We start from the raw sequence: 19,107 nt of genomic DNA on the forward strand, positions 1-19,107 counted from the left end.
CGAGCACGAGATGCTGAATAAACAAAAACAAAGGGAAACAAAGACGTTCATCTAGCGCGTTTACATAGAAAAACAAATGGATGGTTGCAAAAGTGTTCAGTGTGAACAGCCCCTTACAGTTGGTGGAGGTATTTGGCCGTTGTGTCTTGCTCTCTTATAAGCATTTCTCAGATTAAGCAATGAGTTGTTTAAATGCTTTGACAAAAAAGATGTTCAACTTGGAAATTCTCGAGATTCTCATGTTCGGTTCCAGTCTGTTGTGTTCCGTCTGTTGGAACAGCCTCTGTCCTGGCTCATAGTCTGAGCCGTTTCACAGAGTTCAGCCGAATACCACTGCTATCTGTGAATATTGCTACTCTACACACAACTGTACTGATTAAAAAAACAATGTGGTATTTTGCTGTTATTATGAAACTTGAGTCTGGAGTAGTAGGAATCAGTGTAACACCATGTGAACTATCTATTTAAGCGTTTTCCCCCCTCATTTTACTTTTGACTTAACATTTGAGAATATGGGCCGACTAGAACTTTTTATTTATTTATTTTATGCACATTAGTTGAAAATGAAATGCTCTTTTTAAACAGCCAGTATATGAATGTTCTATGCAATAATATAACAGTGCTGAATGATTTATGTATTTATTGCGCCCTCTTGTGGACTAAGGAAACAACATCAATTTAAAAATCTGCTGACTTTAAAATTCAAATTTTAGTTCATATATATTAATTTGTATATATTTATTTCATTTAAAAAAGTACAATACATTTTCATTGTTCAGTCAGTACTGTTTATTTTTGTAATAAAGTTCAGCACTATTTTATTTTGAGTATTTTTTTTTTTCATTCAGTATCAATTTTAAAAACTATCGGTTGATTAAACGGTTAACGGCAGGTACTGCCCAACTTAGTTATCGGTATTGGTAAAATCCACTATTGGTCGACCTCTAATATATATATATATATACATATACACAGTATATACATTGATCAGCCACAACATTAAAACCACTGACAGGTGAACTGAATAACATTTATTATCTCGATACAATGGCACCTGTCAAGGAGTTGGATATATTAGGCAGCAAGTGAACAGTCAGTTCTAGAATTTCATGTGTTGGAAGCAGGAAAAATGGGCAAGCGTAAGGATCTGAGTGACTTTGACAAGGGCCAAATTGTGATGGCTAGAAGACTAGGTCAGAGCATCTCTAAAACAGCAGGTCTTGTGGGGTGTTCCCGGTATGCAGTGGTTAGTACCTACCAAAAGTGGTCCAAGGAAGGACAACCAGTGAACCGGTGAACCGGTTACCAGGTCATGGGTGCCCAAGGCTCACTGATGCGTGTGGGGAGCGAAGGCTAGCCCATCTGGTCCGATTCCACAGAATAGCTACTGTAGCACAAATTGCTGAAAAACTTAATACAGGCCATGATAGAAAGGTGTCAGAACACACAGTGCATCGCAGCTTGCTGCGTCAGAGTGCCCATGCTGACCCCTGTCCACTGCCGAAAGTGCCTACAATGGGCATGTGAGCATCAGAACTAGACCATAGAGCAATGGAAGAAGGTGGCCTGGTCTGATGAATCACATTCTCTTTTAGATCATGTGGACGGCCGAGTGCGTGTGCGTCGTTTACCTTGGGAAGAGGTGGCAGCAGGATGCACCATTGGAAAAAGGCAGGCCGGTGGAGACAGTGTGATGCTCTGGGCAATGTTCTGCTGGGAAACCTTGGGTCCTGGCATTCATGTGGATGTTACTTTGACACGTACCACCTAACTAAAGATTGTTGCAGACCACGTACACCCCTTCATGGCAACAGTATTCCCTGATTGCAGTGGCCTCTTTCAGCAGGATAATGCGCCCTGCCACACTGCAAAAATTGTTCAGGAATGGTTTGAAGAACATGACAAAGATTTCAAGGTGTTGACTTGGCCTCCAAATTCCCCAGCTCTCAATCCGATTGACCATCTATAGGATGAGCTGGACCAACAAGTCTGATCCATGGAGGCCCCACCTCGCAACTTACAGGACTTAAATGATCTGCTGCTAAAGTCTTGGTGCCAGATACTACAGGACACCTTCAGAGGTCTTGTGGAGTCCATGCCTCAATGGGTCAGAGCTGTTTTGGCAACACGAGAGGGACCTACAATATATTTGGCAGGTGGTCTACTTAACAAATTAATAACCATGTGTGGGATCAAATGTGAGATTCCTAAAAGCGTGAACAGCTGAAATAAATGCGGAAAATTATGATTTATGAAAGGCTCATTAATTATCATGTCAGAAGGCTTATTAAGGAAAATACATTAAAGGGGTTGCCTCAAAAAAGTTCTCCTTTTGCACCAAAAAAACAGTCATAATTTAGATTTTAATGACCATTTTCCACCCACTTTCTGACCTTAAGAATTAAACAATCATTTTTTTGTGTGTGTGCCTTTAAGACTTTTATTTAACAGCCTCTTTGTATGTGAAATGAATGTGGTCCAATATAGTTTTGTCCAGCCAGTTCTCATGAAAATTACATGACTGTGACAATGTTTTTGCAAAATGATGTTCTCATATCAATGAACAAAGTTCAGCCATGCAATTCTGTGTTGCGCAAGCTGATAGGTTCTTTGACTTGTAATCTGTTAGCCAATCGGCTTGCTCACATGTGACATGTTATTCCAACCGGCTCGCATGCCGTAAGCTGATTGGTCCTCTGACTTGTTATCAGGTAGCCAATCAACTTGCTTCTCTCTCTTGTATAACATTTAAATGGCTCAGTTTTGCAGTTAATCTGGTTTCTTCTGCAGCACGCTGCAAGAGTTTTCTCTCTGAAACCCAACTCCACTTCAGCTCCACTGGTCTAGATCTGCAAAAATGAGGATTGTTTGTAATGTCTATTTGTGCAGCAGCATGTCCCTCATACTCGATGCAGCATGTCTTGTGTTTTGTCTCATTGTGCAGCAGCAGCATGTCCACATGCTGACTCAGTATGTATGTGTATTTTCTAGAAGTAGCAAGCAGCAGCAGCGTAGCAGATCTAGTCTGCCAAGACCAATATTATATCAACATTATCATACCCACATTAACATGCTAAATCTTTTAGAGAGTTGGCATGACTGAACTGCAGGTATGAGGTGAAAAGTCCACTGTGTGGTGTAAAAGGGAGTTAAATGTTCTCTCAGACAAAGTTTGGAAATTAGTTTCGAAAGTTAATGCTCTATCAAGTTTTAAATTAACAAACCTCCCTCCATACCCTAAACCTAACCAACAGTGTCACAAATGCAAATGTGAGAAGAAAAACACAATTGCTGAAGCAATCACGTCATTTTGTGCATTTCTATGACACTTTGACCCATTTAGACCTTGCATTAACATTTTTGGTGATCGGATCGCTATCGGATAGCACTTGGCCACATTAAATGCCAAATGTAAATGCACCCAAGACACATTGTGATCAGATTGTTATTGCATACTTAGCACTTACAAGTGCTGAACGCAAGAAGAATATTATTAAATTTGCTTCAGCGTCACAAAATTTTGCTTTGGCAAAAAATGCTCAACGAAGAAAAAACCCTGAATGTCAATTGGTGATGGAAGGCATTTTAATTATCCATCAATGTTTTTAAAATTTGCTAAAAGATAGAGAATTTTCAGTTACCACAGCCTCTGATTATGTAATATGTAAGTAGCGGATTTCTATCGAATTTACCTGCAAGGTGTAAATGCAATCCAGCTCAAGAATATCCACCAACTATCATTTGGGTCATGTGTCAACTTGTATGCTCTTCAGGAATTGTACTATGTTCCTTTGCATCGCAAGTGTAACACTCTATCAGTTGAGTTCCAACTTGATCGTGCTCGAACAAGCTTGTTAATATAGTTGGTTATGTAAAGCAAACGTTAAAATGTATAACCTTACAAGTCATGCGCTTTAGTAAAAGTGTTTATATGTCATAAGATAGCATTGTGAGAGGAACAGGGTGAAAGGTAAGTGTTTATGAACTGATAAACTGAAGTTTTACTCATGATTTGAGTGTGGAAGAATAAAAGTAATTGATGTTGAAGTGCCTCTAGTGTTCATGTCACCAGGAAACTGCCACGATAAGTACAATGAGTCACGTTAAAATCATTTTGCAGAAACGTAGGAATAGTAACGTGATTCTATGAGACTAGGTTGGTTTTATCTCATTAATTGAATGATATTTAAATCCCCCCATCCTTCAATAAAAACCTTTGCCAACTCTGCATTACACTGTGACAATATCACAATACAATACACTCTGAAATGAGCAACACAAACTGTATAGCTCAGTCTGAAATATTCGGGGTCCTTGTTAAAAATAACGTCTGGCTGTTTGTATCTAACGTTGGGAATGGTTAGAAAGATAGGCAGATTGTCAGGTGCTACACACAGCGTGGAACAGCAGCAGGTTTGATTCACTTTCTACTCTTTTTATGACTGGGAAGGCAAAGTTTCTGATCACCCAATATGTGTTGTTGACATGTATATGTTGGTGGACATGTTTGGGTTTTCTGATATCAAAAATCCAATAATTTTAGAACAAACATTTCTGCACCATAGCTCTATAAGTACTCTTTTTTTGGATTAGGGATGAAGTTGTGAGCTCTGAAAGTTACAGTATGCTTTCATAGAACAATTAACATGTTTATCTCAAAAGATCAAGAACTGTCAGAACTGTGTCTGTAAAGGCTGGAATAAATGGGAAGTAGTGCAAGTAAGATATTTTATTTTATCAAAAGATATTAAAGATATTTACTTTTTCTTTTTTAAAGCCCCCTCCAAAAAGATGTCTTACCCTCTGCTTTGCAAGTCTTGCTCACAGGGTCCATCTCATAGCCTGGGTGACACTCACACTTGAAATCCCCTTTAAGATTAATGCAGATCTGACTGCAAGCATCAGGGTTCTCACACTCATCAATGTCTGTGGAGGAAACTGATATGCTCACTCACTCAAAATGGCTAAATGACACTGGAAAGGATTGGCACAAATTAACAACACAGTCTGTTATTAACCACTAAATCATGTTCAGCAGTGTGGATGGGCGTAATTGGATGCAGATTGGATACTTCAGTAGTTTATTGTACAACATCCAGTTAAGGGCGATCATGCAGTTTGCTATGGTACTCATACAACATGCAGTAGTAATACTGGTATAAGATATACAGTGGCCCCAAAAAGTATTTGGACGCTTATGCCACACGGAAAAAAAAAAAACAATAAATATCATTGCCTTACATAACAAAATATCAAAACAAGTGGCATTTAATTTTAAAGAATGATAATACAAGCACAATTTTCAAGCAAAACGTTGGGGAAAATGTCAGACATTTGTTAGGTTTTGAATGATACAGTTCAAAATTAGGACAAAAAGTATTTGTACACTTTCTGGTTGTCAAACTTTAGTGGAACATGCCAATGGTTAATGTGATGAACTACACCTGTGGTTACTCTGCTAGTAAACCTGTGTGAATTTGAAAGAAACTGACTTAATACATCAACTTAATAACTATGGAATCAATTATGGTTGGTTAAAAGTTATTGCAGAAGTGGCTCAGAATAGTTAGTTCTGAAAAAAGGTCTAACATAATTTTTTTTTGCAGATGCCACTTGGTTTGATATCTACGTGTTCAAAAATGTATGTGTAGCTTATGTGTTCAAAAGTGTCCAAATACTTTTTGGGCCACTGTATATCAAATTTTTAATGTAGGCATCCTTGTTCTTGCTTGGTACAACATTAAATTGTCTCAGTTTAATTTCTACTGTTTATGTTATCAGACATGATCATCTTTTGATAATTGAATCTACTGCAGTTGAAATGTATTTGAGTCAGGCCTGACCTCCACATGTCCTTTTGTCCAGCAGCTTGTATCCAGTGGGACACTGGCACTCGTATCCAATGGGCCGATCCAAACAGATATGTGAGCAGCCACCATTGTTGAGCAAACATTCATTTAAGCCTGTGAGAAACAAAGAGAGAAAGAGAAAGCAATCAGCAGACCAGATAACCTGAGAGTCCAAGGTTTAAAATGTACAAGATCTTGAATGGTTTACTGAGCAGTGAGCACCTTAAAGCCTATTCACACCAAAAATGAAATGATAAAGCAAAACAAATTGCAGACGAAAGGTTTATTCACACCATGAGTAAAACGAAAAGCTCTCCAGCCACTCACACACTGCTTAAATACAAGATAAAACTCATTTGGCAAAAAACAGATTTCACCCACTTAAAAGCAAAAAAAAAAAAAAAAGAATAACCTGACAATGAAGATTTCACACACTTACAAAAATGAACTTTCAAAATACAAGCCATCTTATAAAAACAAGTGTCACTCGCAGTAATGCAGTGATAAAGTGATAGTGTGATATAAGAAAATACTATATATTTAGAATAACAGAGTAATAATAATAGCACAACTACTGTATAACCTACATTATCTTAAATATATTCCTTAAAACAAATCATTAATACAATTTAGAAATATATTGCATACCCTGGCAGAAATTGTGAAATTTTGGCATTGATTTTGAAAATATGACTGATCATGCAAAAGAAACTGTCTTTTATTTAAGGATAGTGATCATATGAAGCCATTTATTATCACATAGTTGTTTGGCTCCTTTTTAAATCATAATGATAACGAGCAGGTAAGAACTGTCAAAAGACCGACGTAACAAGGTAATGGAACTTTATAAAGATAGAAAAGGATATAAAAAGATATCCAAAGCCTTGAAAATACCAGTCAGTACTGTTCAATCACTTATTAAGAAGTGGAAAATTCGGGGATCTCTTGATACCAAGCCAAGGTCAGGTAGACCAAGAAAGATTTCAGCCACAACTGCCAGAAGAATTGTTCGGGATACAAAGAAAAACCCACAGGTAACCTCAGGAGAAATACGGGCTGCTCTGGAAAAAGATGGTGTGGTTGTTTCAAGGAGCACAATACGACGATACTTGAACAAAAATGAGCTGCATGGTCGAGTTGCCAGAAAGAAGCCTTTACTGAGGCAATGCCACAAAAAAGCCCGGTTACAATATGCCCAACAACAACTTGACACGCCTCACAGCTTCTGGCACACTGTAATTTGGAGTGACGAGACCAAAATAGAGCTTTATATTCACAACCATAAGCGCTATGTTTGGAGAGGGGTCAACAAGGCCTGTTGTGAAAAGAATACCATCCCCACTGTGAAGCATGGTGGTGGCTCACTGATGTTTTGGGGGTGTGTGAGCTCTAAAGGCATGGGGAATCTTGTGAAAATTGATGGCAAGATGAATGCAGCATGTTATCAGAAAATACTGGCAGACAATTTGCATTCTTCTGCATGAAAGCTGCGCATGGGAGACCCTCCAGTTGTTACCCAAGTTGACCCTCCAGTGGTTACAGCAGAAAAAGGTGAAGGTTCTGGAGTGGCCATCACAGTCTCCTGACCTTAATATCTTCGAGCCACTCTGGGGAGATCTCAGACGTGCGGTTCATGCAAGACGACCAAAGACTTTGCATGACCTGGAGGCATTTTTCCAAGTCGAATGGGCAGCTATACCACCTGCAAGAATTTGGGGCCTCATAAACAACTATTACAAAAGACTGCACGCTGTCATTGATGCTAAAGGAGGCAATACACAGTATTAAGAACTAAGGGTATGCAGACTTCTGGACAGGGGTCATTTCATTTTGTTCTTTGTTGCCATGTTTTGTTTTATGATTGTGCCATTCTGTTATAACCTACAATTGAATATTAATCCCATAAGAAATAAAAGAAATGTGTTTTGCCTGCTCACTCACGTTTTCTTTAAAAATGGTACATATATTACCAATTCTCCAAGGTATGCAAACTTTTGAGCACAATTGTGTGTGTGTGTGTATATATATATATATATATATATATATATATATATATATATATATATATATATATATATATATATATATATATATATATATATATATATATATATATATATATATATATATACATATATATATATATATATATATATATATATATATAATATTATAATATATAATATTTTTAAAGATATTTTATAGACTGATTAGATATATAGTATTTATATTTTAATTTATATTAAATCTTAGATGATAATTTATCATTTGTCCACAGATCCCTTGCAGGACCTTTAAAGACCCCGTTTTATGTTGAAATAATGTTACATTTTTATTTGAACATTATTTCAACGTATTAATCACAATTAATAATGGTAATTTCTGTTTGGTAAAATGCACTTGCTATCACTTGTTTGTTTGATTGTGCAAAGAGAGAAAATTGAGATGTTGTTGACTAAGTAAAAACAACCCAATCTTCAATTTACAACCCCAATTCCAAAAAGGCTGGGAGAGTATGCAAAATGCCAATACAAAAAAAAGGAGTGATTTGTAAATGTACATTGACTTTTTTTTTTTTCAAACAAAAACGGAATAAAGTCAAGGTACTTCATGTTTTACCTTATCAACAACATTGCTTTTTGAAGATACTGTATACGATTTTTCTGAAATTGATGCCTACAACACAATCCAAAACAGTTGAGACAACAGTTGAGCAATTTAAGAATAATAACAATCTGACAAGTTGAAATAACTAGGTGATGTGAAACAGGAGATGTTAAACATGTGAGGCAATTGTGTTACAGTGTATGAGGAGCCTCTAAAAAAAGTCAAGTCCTCCAAGAGCAAGGATGGAACGATGTTCGTCAATTTGCCAACATATGAGTCAGCAAATAATCCAGTGCTTTATATAATCCAACAATGTTCCCCAAAGACAAATTGGAAGGATTTTGAGCATTTCACCCTCTACAATGCATAAAATAGTTAAAAGGTTCGAGGAATCTGGTCAAATCTCGTGCTTAAAGGGCAAGGCCGAAAACGATTTCTGAATGCGTGTGATCTCCGATCCCTCAGATGTCTTGAAAACGGCATGCGTCTGTAATGGATAACATGACATAGGCTCGGGAATATTTCGGTAAACCGTTGTCAGACAACACCATTCACCACTGCATCCACTGATGCAAGTTAAGGGCTTTACTATGAAAAGCAGAAGCTATACATCAACACTGTCCAGAAGCACCGCTGACTTCTCTGGACTCGGTCTCATCTTAGATGTAAAGTAGAACAGTGAAATCTTGTTTTGTGGTCCGATGAGTCTACATTTCAAATAATTTTAGGAAAAAACAGCCGTCGTGCTCAAAAAGGAAAAGTAACATCCAAGCTGTTATCAGCGTCAGGTCCAGAAGTCAGTGTCTGTCATGGTATGGGGTGTGTCAGTGCCCATGGCATGGGTAACTTGCACATCTGTGAGGGCACCATTAATGCAAAAAGATATGTACAATATTTTGGAGCAACATTTGATGTCATCCTGATGCATCTATTCAAGGGACGTCCCTGCATTTTCCAGCAGGACAATGCCAAACCACATACTGCCTGGATTACAAGTGCATGGCTGTGTAAGCAGAGAGTGCAGAAGCTAGATTGGCCTGCCTTCAGTCCTGACCTGTCTACAATTGAGAATGTGTGGCACATAATGAAGCACACCATACGGCAAAGAAGGCCCCGTACAATTGCGCAGCTGAAGACATGCATAATGAATGGGGAAAAATTGTTCTTGACATAAACCTTTGTCTTCAGTGCCCAAACGCTTATGAACTGTTCGAAGAAGAAATGGTGATGTTACACAGTGGTAAAAACTCAACTGTCCCAACTTTTTTGAAGCATTCTGCAATCATGTGATTTGAGATGAGTGTATATAAAAATAAAAATAAAATAAAAAACAATTAACTCAGAATGGTTTAAAATGTAAAAAAAAAAAAGGGGGTAAAATAATGTGTTTTTAAAGTGCTTTCAATATAGCACAGGGTGAATAGAATTTACAAATCTCTCCTTTTTGTTTTTATTGGCATTTTGCACACTGTCCCAATTTTTTTGGAATTTGGGTTGTACTTGGGTGTTGTTTAACAAGTACAATTTAGCCACATGGAACAGCTATCTTCGAACATATAGCACTTACACTTGAAAAGAGCTGACCAACTAAGATACCTAAAAATTTTGCCTCTGTAGGCAGCTCACTAGGTTTTGGAGCAGACCACGGGTTATAACCTATAACTCACTTATAACCATCTTGTGATTGAGTGTTTTGTTAAAGTGTTGCATTGTTTTGTTTATTAACCACAACAACATATTGCGATTAAGAGCTTAAGTGAACAGCAAGTATACTGCGGACAAAATTTTAACAAGGCAAAATGGAGATGTACAGTGTGTGAGGGCCAGGAACAAGCAATGTGTTTTCTCAGTTTTTTCTCTCCCACCCTCTCACAGAGTCATGTTTGTGGACCAGGTGTTCTTTCTAACTCTCTGCGTTCATTAGTAGGCATTGGCATTCTGACAATATCCAGGGAAATGAACAAATTGGGGCAGAGTCACGACGCTTGGAGCCAGCCTTATGTCCGATGAGCAGCAGAGCCTTCTGGATTACAGGGGAAGTGAGCATTAAGACAGGGTTATGAGCACTTTCTCTGGAGATGGCCATTATTGCTGCATGTGGGTGAACATGACATTGAGAGAGGATGATAAGGATACAGGTTTGATGAGAGGTGCAGGTGTGTACACAAACTCACACAGGCCTCTAGGAAGACCCCAACAGGTCTTCATCTCTCTTTGATGTTAATGAACACTCCAAGACTATGGGAAGCTTTACTTCTATTCATCAGAGGAAGCTAGTAATGAATCAGGCAAATCTGCCCCAGATAGTGCTGAGATATATGAGTGTAACAATGAATAAGAGGTGTATAAATTATGATGCATTTTCAACTGTTCACCAGTGACCTCTCAATACACCATCATCTTATACAACTTCTTTGGTTCTAACTAATAAACAAATAAATGTTTTCCTGAAAAAAATTTCCCCCAAAACTGAACCCAAATGTAATCCACAAAAGGCCATCATGAGAAAATGCTTTAACCACATCCTGTTTAAACTTCTACTTCAAAAGAAAAATAGAAAAGTAGGTTTATACATTTTCTGAAGAAAATGTTAGGGGTGCTTGCCTGGACAAAACTTGCCATCTCAATGCTAGGGTGTTGTGGCTGGTTGACAGTAAGTTGCTACAGTATGTAGAATTTTTCATCAGTTTATCTAAAGCTGTCGATTTAACACATTTATTCAGTGCGTTTAATTAGATAAAAAAGGAACGCAAATAATCAAGCCCTCTGACCATACGTGAATACCGCAATAGGGAATTTTCTTACCAGCAAAGCAATTTAAAGGTGCACTCAGTAATTTATTGAAGTATGTCAAAGTGTCTTACATTGGTTTAAACTGACACCTAGTGGTCTGGAAGCTGCATTATTCAAACACAGTTGTTTTCAGTTACCAATGCCACTGTAGAAATTCACTATGCACAGTAAGCCAGGATTCATTTAATCCATGAATGAAAGTGTCCAATAACAGGGCAGTTACTGAGATTAAGCAAGCAGCATTCGGCTGGTCATGTGATCCTAACATGGCTGCCCCCATGAGGGCGTCCCTGCCCCATGTAGAATAAAAGAGCTTTTATAAGGTTACTGATAAGACTGAACTCTTCATCTCACATGAGTGGTCATGATTCCATGCATATGTTTCAATATTACTATTAATTTCTTTAGAAGTAAAACATTTTAAATGAGGGAAAAAAAATTACTGAGTGCACCTTTAAGTTTGAAGTACTACCTTTGTATTTTTGCGAGTCTCAGTCTGCAGACAGCTGCATGGACAGCTACATGGCACGCAATAGGCACACACAGGGGTCTCAAGATGTATTCTTTAAAGTTTAAAACTAATTTTAAATTGACACCAATAAAACATCCAAAAAAGGCAGTGTTTATAACATGATCACAAAGGAGTTTGGCATGTTGTTTCCAATACTTCCCGGTACCCTAGGTTTGGCCACATTATGCCGACTCACTGACAAGCGGCACGTCCTATCAGACATTTTTTGCATCGGCTCCAGTGTGTTTACCTACCTGTGGCGCAACTGGAAGCACATTGTGTCAGGAGTGGGAGACCTAGGTTCAGATATCAGGTTGAAACCAGGAAGTAATCACATTCACACAATCAGTGACAAGCGTGGTTTGGAGGTTGCATTTTCCCCTCTAACATTTCATTTTTACTCAACTTATGGTTAGGTTTAGGTTTGGGGTTTGGGTTGGGGGTACAGTTTATAAAATATGTATTCCTCTTCACTGTATTTCAGCCTGTACAGTTTAAAACAACTCACTTCACAAATTACTTTTGGCACCCTTCGTGGACAATACACCCAGAAAATGGAGATCTCATGTACCCATTCGTCCAACAACACTTACTGCTTTGGCCACTGGGGGCAGTGTTTAAAATTTCAGTAAGTACAGACCAATTTTAGTTGAAAAATGTATGATGTTGAGGAATTCCAGGGTTAAAAGTTTGGGTTTTAAGTCATATGTCAAACCAACAGTTTGTACCAACAACCTACAATCTTTGTATCTTTTCCAAAGAGAAGAATGTTTATTCGGTACTGGGTGCAGTGAGCAAGAGGGAGATTCATTAGAAGATGAAGAGGGACGGAGGGACTAGCGTTGCTTAAACGTGTGTTGGTGTGTGTGTGTGCTACATTGTTTTGACTTGTCCCAGGGTATTCACTGCCAGATTTAAAGTTGTTTGTCCAGTGTGTGTAAGACTATCATTGTTTTTAGTGTCTGTAAACAGTGCCTCACTTGTTTTAGAGTATTATTTGTTGCTAAATTGTAGCATAATTTATTTGCGGTGTACTGAAATCACGTTTGTTCCCACGCTTATCACCTCGCGTGACCCTTAGTTTTGGTTGCCCACGTGACTAGCTTTGTTGTGCTAAGTAGCATTAAGGCGTGTCCTGCTTTTTTCACTTTACGGCTCATTAGCAGCGTGTATATATTTGATGTGAATGCTGACATGGCAGCGGCAGCGGAAATGGTAGCCCTCGTGTAAAGCACTCCTTGTGTGAAGACCAGTGAGTCTACCTGTGCGAGTCCACTGAGCAAGGACACAAGCGCCATTCACCATAGCACTTAAGTATCTTTTAATTGCATCTATTTTCTTATTTTCCTTCTACACACTAACATGTCTACTTCACGAATAACATGCCTACAAGCACATCCCTGTTATCTGTTACAGACAGTTTACACAATATAGATACAAGACAAAACGCTACCCACACAACCTACAGCCACTTTGCACTTCAGCACCTGCCCCACTCTCTTTCTCTGTGGGATTCTGGAATTGCCAGTCAGCTATGACTTCATTCCAGTCTTTGCTACACAGTCCACCCTCAGCATCATTGCACTGACAGAAACATGGATACGTCCAGAGGATACAGCAACATCTGCTGCTCTCTCCAACAACTTCTCCTTCTCTCACACCCCTCTACACACCGGTAGGGGTGGGGGAACAGGTTTGCTCATTCCAAACAACTGGAATTTTTCACCACACTCTTCTCTATGTAACAATACTTATTTTGAATTCCATGCTATTACTACAATGCAACCCACAAAAATACATGTTGTTGTCATTTATCGCCCTCCAGGTCAGCTGGCAAACTTTCTTGAGGAGTTGGATGTCCTGCTGTCCTCCTTCCCGGAGGATGGTAGGCCACTTGCGGTTCTTGGTGATTTCAACATACACCAAGACAAGCCCCAGACCACTGAACTTCATGATCTTCTGGCCTCATTTGACTTGGAAAGACTAAGCACTACAGCAACTCACAGATCGGGTAACCAGCTGGACCTCATTTTTACATGTAACTATACCAACTCAAATATTATTGTTACTCCTTTACATGTCTCTGATCACTACTTTGTTCAATTCAACATGACTCTCCCATCTACATTAAAACAGACTTCGCCTTTGGTTTCCTTTCACTGTAATCTCCATTCTCTTTCACCCTCCTGCTTTTCCACTGCTGTCTCTACCTGTCTTCCCACACAAAATGTATTTTCCACCCTGGATGCAAACACTGCCACAGATACACTAAGCTCTACTTTAACAACCTTCCTAGACAGCATCTGTCCTCTCTCCTCTAGGCCAGCACGTAATACACCACCCAGCCTCTGGCTCTCTGACGTCCTTCGTGAACATCAGATTGACCTCAGCGCAGCTGAGAGGAGATGGTGGAAATCTAAAGATCCAGCAGATCTAGGTAAGTATCAGTCTCTGCTTGCAACTTTTTCAGATAACGTTAAATCTGCAAAAACTTCCTATTACCAGAACAAGATCAACAGCACCACAAACACTCGCAGCTTGTTTAGAACACTCAACACACTTCTCTGTCCTCCCCTCCACCACCTGACACATCACTGACAGCAGATGAATTCGCCACATTTTTTACTAATAAGGTTACAACCATCAGCAATACATTCTCAGCACCACACCCTGTCAAACACCCATCTCCTGTATGCAACTCTTCTGTCTCTATGTTCTCTCCTCTGACTGACACTGAGGTCTCTAAACTCCTCCTCTCCAACCACCCCACCACCTGTGCTCTTGACCCCATTCCTTCTCACCTTCTCCAGGCCATCTCTCTGTCCATCCTACCTGCACTCACACACATAATTAACACATCTCTACTTACAGGCACTTTTCCCACTACATTTAAGCAGGCTCGAGTAACCCCGCTGCTGAAAAAACCTGCACTTAACTCCACACAAGTAGAACACTACAGACCAGTTTCTCTCATCCCATTCATGACAAAAACACTTGACAAGGCAGTTTTCAATCCTTTCAAGCCTTTGACACAGTCAACCATCAGATCTTACTCTCCACCCTCTCTTCGCTGGGCATTACAGGAACTGTGCTTGACTGGTTTAATTCCTATCTCTCAGGTAGGTCCTTCAAGGTAGCCCGGAGAGGTGACATCAAGCCACATCAGCTACTTACTGATGTACCTCAGGGTTCAGTGCTCGGGCAACTTCTCTTCTCTATATACACAACATCACTGGGACCCATCATTCAGGCACATGGTTTCTCTTACCACTGCTACACCGATGGCACGCAGCTCTACTTGTCTTTCCAGCCCAACGACACCACAGTGACTGCTCGAATCTCTGCCTATTTGGCAGACATCTCGGCCTGGATGAAGGAACAGCACCTGCAACTTGACCCAGCCAAGACCGAACTCCTTGTCTTTCCAGCCAACCTTGCTGTTGAACACAACATCACCGTGCAGCTGGGCTCAACTACAGTAACGCGTTCCAAAACAGTCAGAAATCTAGGGGTAACCATCGATAACAAACTAAATTTCACAGACCACATCTCAAAGACAGCAAGATCATGTAAATTTACACTCTACAATATCAGCAAGATAAGACCCTTCCTCTCTAAACATGCCACACAACTTCTTGTTCAGTCACTTGTAATAACTAGACTGGACTACTGTAATGCTCTCATTGCAGGCCTCCCTGCATGTGCAATCAGACCCCTGCAAATGATCCAGAATGCAGCAGCACGTCTGTTCTTTAATGAACCAAAGAGAGAGCATGTTACACCACTGGATCTTGTAGCCAAGAGTTTTTGCTTCAAAATGATGTGAAAACCATCCTGATCACTCATTCATACAAAACAATATAGTCATTTAACTTTTGTAAGACACTTTTAGTGTTAGAAAGGCCATATGCGAGGAGGCGTGAATGATCATGAATATTGATGTGATTCACACCTGAGGAGACAAAGACCCCTCCCCTGGGAACAGAATAAAATGTAATATCTGATATAGGGCATATACAGAATATATAAAACATTTCTTTGATGAATAGAATGTTCAAAATAACAGCATTTATCTGAAATAGAAAGCTGTAACATTATAAATGTCTTTACTGTCACTTTTGATCAATATATTGCATCCTTGCTGAATAAAAGTATTAATTTCTTTCCAAAAAAAAAATAAAATACTTACTGACCCCAAACTTTTGAATGGTAGTGTATAATGTTACAAACGCTTTCTATTTCAGATAAATGCTGTTATTTTGAACTTTCTATTCATCAAAGAATCCTGAATTTTTTTTATATATATATATTGTGTATATGCCCTATATCAGATATTTCAGCAAATCAGCATATAAGAATGATTTCTGAAGGATCATGCGACACTGAAGCCTGGAGTAATGATGCTGAAAATTCAGCTTTACATCACAGGAATAAATTGCATTAAAAAAAATAATAATAAATAATATATATATATATATATATATATATATATATATATATATATATATGTATATATATATATATATATATATATAAAACTTGCCTTGGGAGCGTTTACCATTTGCATTGATCGCCTCAGCGATATTACCGTATGAATAGCACGCTCTGCTGGTGGGTGTGATCACATTAGGGATAATTAGCTGAGTCAGGAGAAACTGTACATCGCTTTGTTTCATACAGATTACATTGCAGGAGAATATTTGTTTTAAATTTGAATTGTTTTATTTAAAAGTAGACATTTTAAGCTTTCTTTAGACAAACGTTTCATGTTTGTCTGATAAGTATTTGCGGAGTTTCAGTTCATTTTTGTGACATGTTTCAGAAAGATGCTCACGGAGAGAGAGACGGCTGAAAGCACACCCTGTTTATTTTCTTTATTTTACAAAAGCACAAGGTTTTGTTGTTATTGTGAGTGTACACAAATAAAAGTAGACCCTTTATAGTTTCTAATGATGTCTTACACTTATCTGTATGCTCTTATGAGTATTTTAAGTTGTTTCTGCTGTTATGAGGAAAACATCCAGGGTTAAGATGATTTGCTTATGTGTTCCTCTTTTGTAAGTCCCTTTGGATAAAAGCGTCTGCCAAATGAATAATTGTAAATGTAAATCTGGCTAATGCTAACTTGCTGAACTCCAAGCAGGAGAGATGGCTGAGAAACAGCTCAAGAGAAAAAGGTCAGATGAATATAAAATGAAAAAGAAGGGGTATGATCAGGCAAGGGCTAGGAGCCACGTAAACACTGGAGAGGTTTTCCAACGGTGGACAGACCTGTGAGAGCTGAAAGGTCTGAAGTCTGATGTGGAGGTTGCTCTGTTTCTGCTTGATAGGTGGGTAATATTAGTTTTGCTATGTTTCACAGAACCAAGGTATGCTGTTGTTGTGAGTGTCGCTGTCTGGAGCTGGTGTGCTGGCTCTGGGAAACCATCTTGTCCTCTCAGTGTGTTATCTTTGCAACAGCAACTGTAGCGACAGTTTGCTAACCAACTACCTAGCTAATGTTATTTACATTACTTGCTGTGTTGTAATAATTTATAATTTTAGTTATTTATCACACATTATACATTTTGCACATATACAGTGAAATTCCCTTTTTTCACATATCCCAGCTAAGCTGGGGTCAGAGCACAGGGTCAGCCATGATACAGGTAGCAGATAGGGTCAAGGGCCTTGCTCAAGGGCCCAACAGTGGCATCTTGGCAGTGCTGGTGCTTGAAGACCCAACATTCTGATCAGTAACCGAGCCTTAACTGCTGAGCCACCACTGCCCCTTGTTGTTTGCTCTGTATCATGGCATTTGTCCGTACAACATTTGCAAAGGTTTTTATAGCCACGACAGCCTAAAAACTCAAGTTTGCTTGCACAGTGGGATAACTCTCACTAGTTTATACTCTGTTGTGTTTTGTATGCTGTGTTTTTGTGCTTACTTGTCATTCGTTTATTAACGTTTTATTTTATTATTTTGCTTCACTTCACCCAGTTGTTAGTGTCACTGCCTTGGCAATGCACATGCATGGATTTGGGGGGCGGATCTTCTGAAAGAGGGAGGGGTGTGTTTGTTTGGCTGTTGAGTTCAAATATCAACAGTCTTTCTCAGGAATCGTTTACTCCACCTTTAAGGACATGTATTGTAGTTTCAACAATACCACTCATATTTTTACATATAATGTCATGGTTATTTGTGTAACCTCCATTCCCTGATGGAGGGAACGAGACGTTGTGTCGATGTAGTGACACTAGGGGTCACTCTTGGGAGCCCGAGACACCTCTGGTCTTTGATAAAAGGCCAATGAAAATTGGTGAGTGGTATTTGCATGCCACTCCCCCGGACATACGGGTATAAAAGGAGCTGGTATGCAACCACTCATTCAGGTTTTATGCTGAGGAGCCGATATAAGGTCCGGCCATTTCAGCGGGTTGTTCAGCGTTGTGGCAGGAGGGACACAACGTCTCGTTCCCTCCATCAGGGAACGGAGGTTACACAAGTAACCATGACGTTCCCTATCTGTCACTCACTCGACGTTGTGTCGATGTAGTGACACTAGGGGTCCCTATACAAAACGCCACAATTGGCTGAACTGTGTTACGTGAACTGGCGGTGTGTGGTGGGCAGACTACTGTGTGCCTCATAGCCAGTACAGCCAGGGCCCAGGGAGCCGCTACACCCCTGGTAGAATGGGCTTGTAGCCCTACCGGGGGCGGCATGTCCTTGGTGACATATGCCATAGTTATTGCGTCAGTGAGCCAGTGGGCAATCCTCTGCTTAGAGACAGCACTTCCTTTCCGTTGTGCACCAAAGCAGACAAAGAGCTGCTCAGAGATTCTAAAGCTCTGCGTGCGATCCAAATAGATGCATAAAGCACGCACCGGACACAGCGATGACAGGGCTGGGTCTGCCTACTCCTGGGGCAGCGCTTACAGGTTCACCACCTGGTCCCTAAAGGGGTGGTCGGAACCTTGGGCACATAGCCCGGTCAGGGTCTCAGGATCACGTGAGAGTAACCTGGACTGAACTCCAGGCACGGTTCGCTGACAGAGAACGCTTGCAGGTCACCTACCCTCTTGATGGAAGTGAGCGCAGTCAGGAGGGCAGTCTTCAAGGAGAGTGCCTTAAGCTCGGCTGACTGCAAAGGCTCAAAGGGGGCTCTCTGTAGACCCTGAAGAACTACGGAGAGATCCCATGAGGGAATGAGGTGCAATCTGGAGGGATTCAGCCTCCTGGCGCCTCTTAGGAACCTGATGATCAGGTCGTGCTTCCCTAAGCACTTACCATCGACTACATCGTGGTGTACTGCTATGGCGGCAACATACACCTTCAAGGTGGAAGGGGACAGCCTCCCTTCCAGC

At 39.8% G+C, this 19,107-nt stretch overlaps 1 protein-coding gene across 3 annotated transcripts in view; it reads right to left on the reverse strand.

Moving 5' to 3' along the window:
• LOC127441003 (low-density lipoprotein receptor-related protein 8-like) overlaps positions 1-19,107 on the reverse strand; it is a 180,676-nt gene that overhangs the window by 59,492 nt on the left and 102,077 nt on the right. For all 3 annotated transcript variants that reach the window (XM_051698114.1, XM_051698113.1, XM_051698112.1), the window contains exons 8-9: positions 5,844-5,963; positions 4,801-4,926 (exon numbers count right to left, since the gene is read on the reverse strand). In XM_051698114.1, the coding sequence (XP_051554074.1) occupies positions 4,801-4,926; positions 5,844-5,963 (246 nt within the window). The remainder of the gene's footprint in view (positions 1-4,800; positions 4,927-5,843; positions 5,964-19,107) is intronic.

The sequence above is a fragment of the Myxocyprinus asiaticus genome, chromosome 5, assembly GCF_019703515.2.
Source record: "Myxocyprinus asiaticus isolate MX2 ecotype Aquarium Trade chromosome 5, UBuf_Myxa_2, whole genome shotgun sequence".
Lineage (NCBI taxonomy): Eukaryota > Metazoa > Chordata > Actinopteri > Cypriniformes > Catostomidae > Myxocyprinus > Myxocyprinus asiaticus.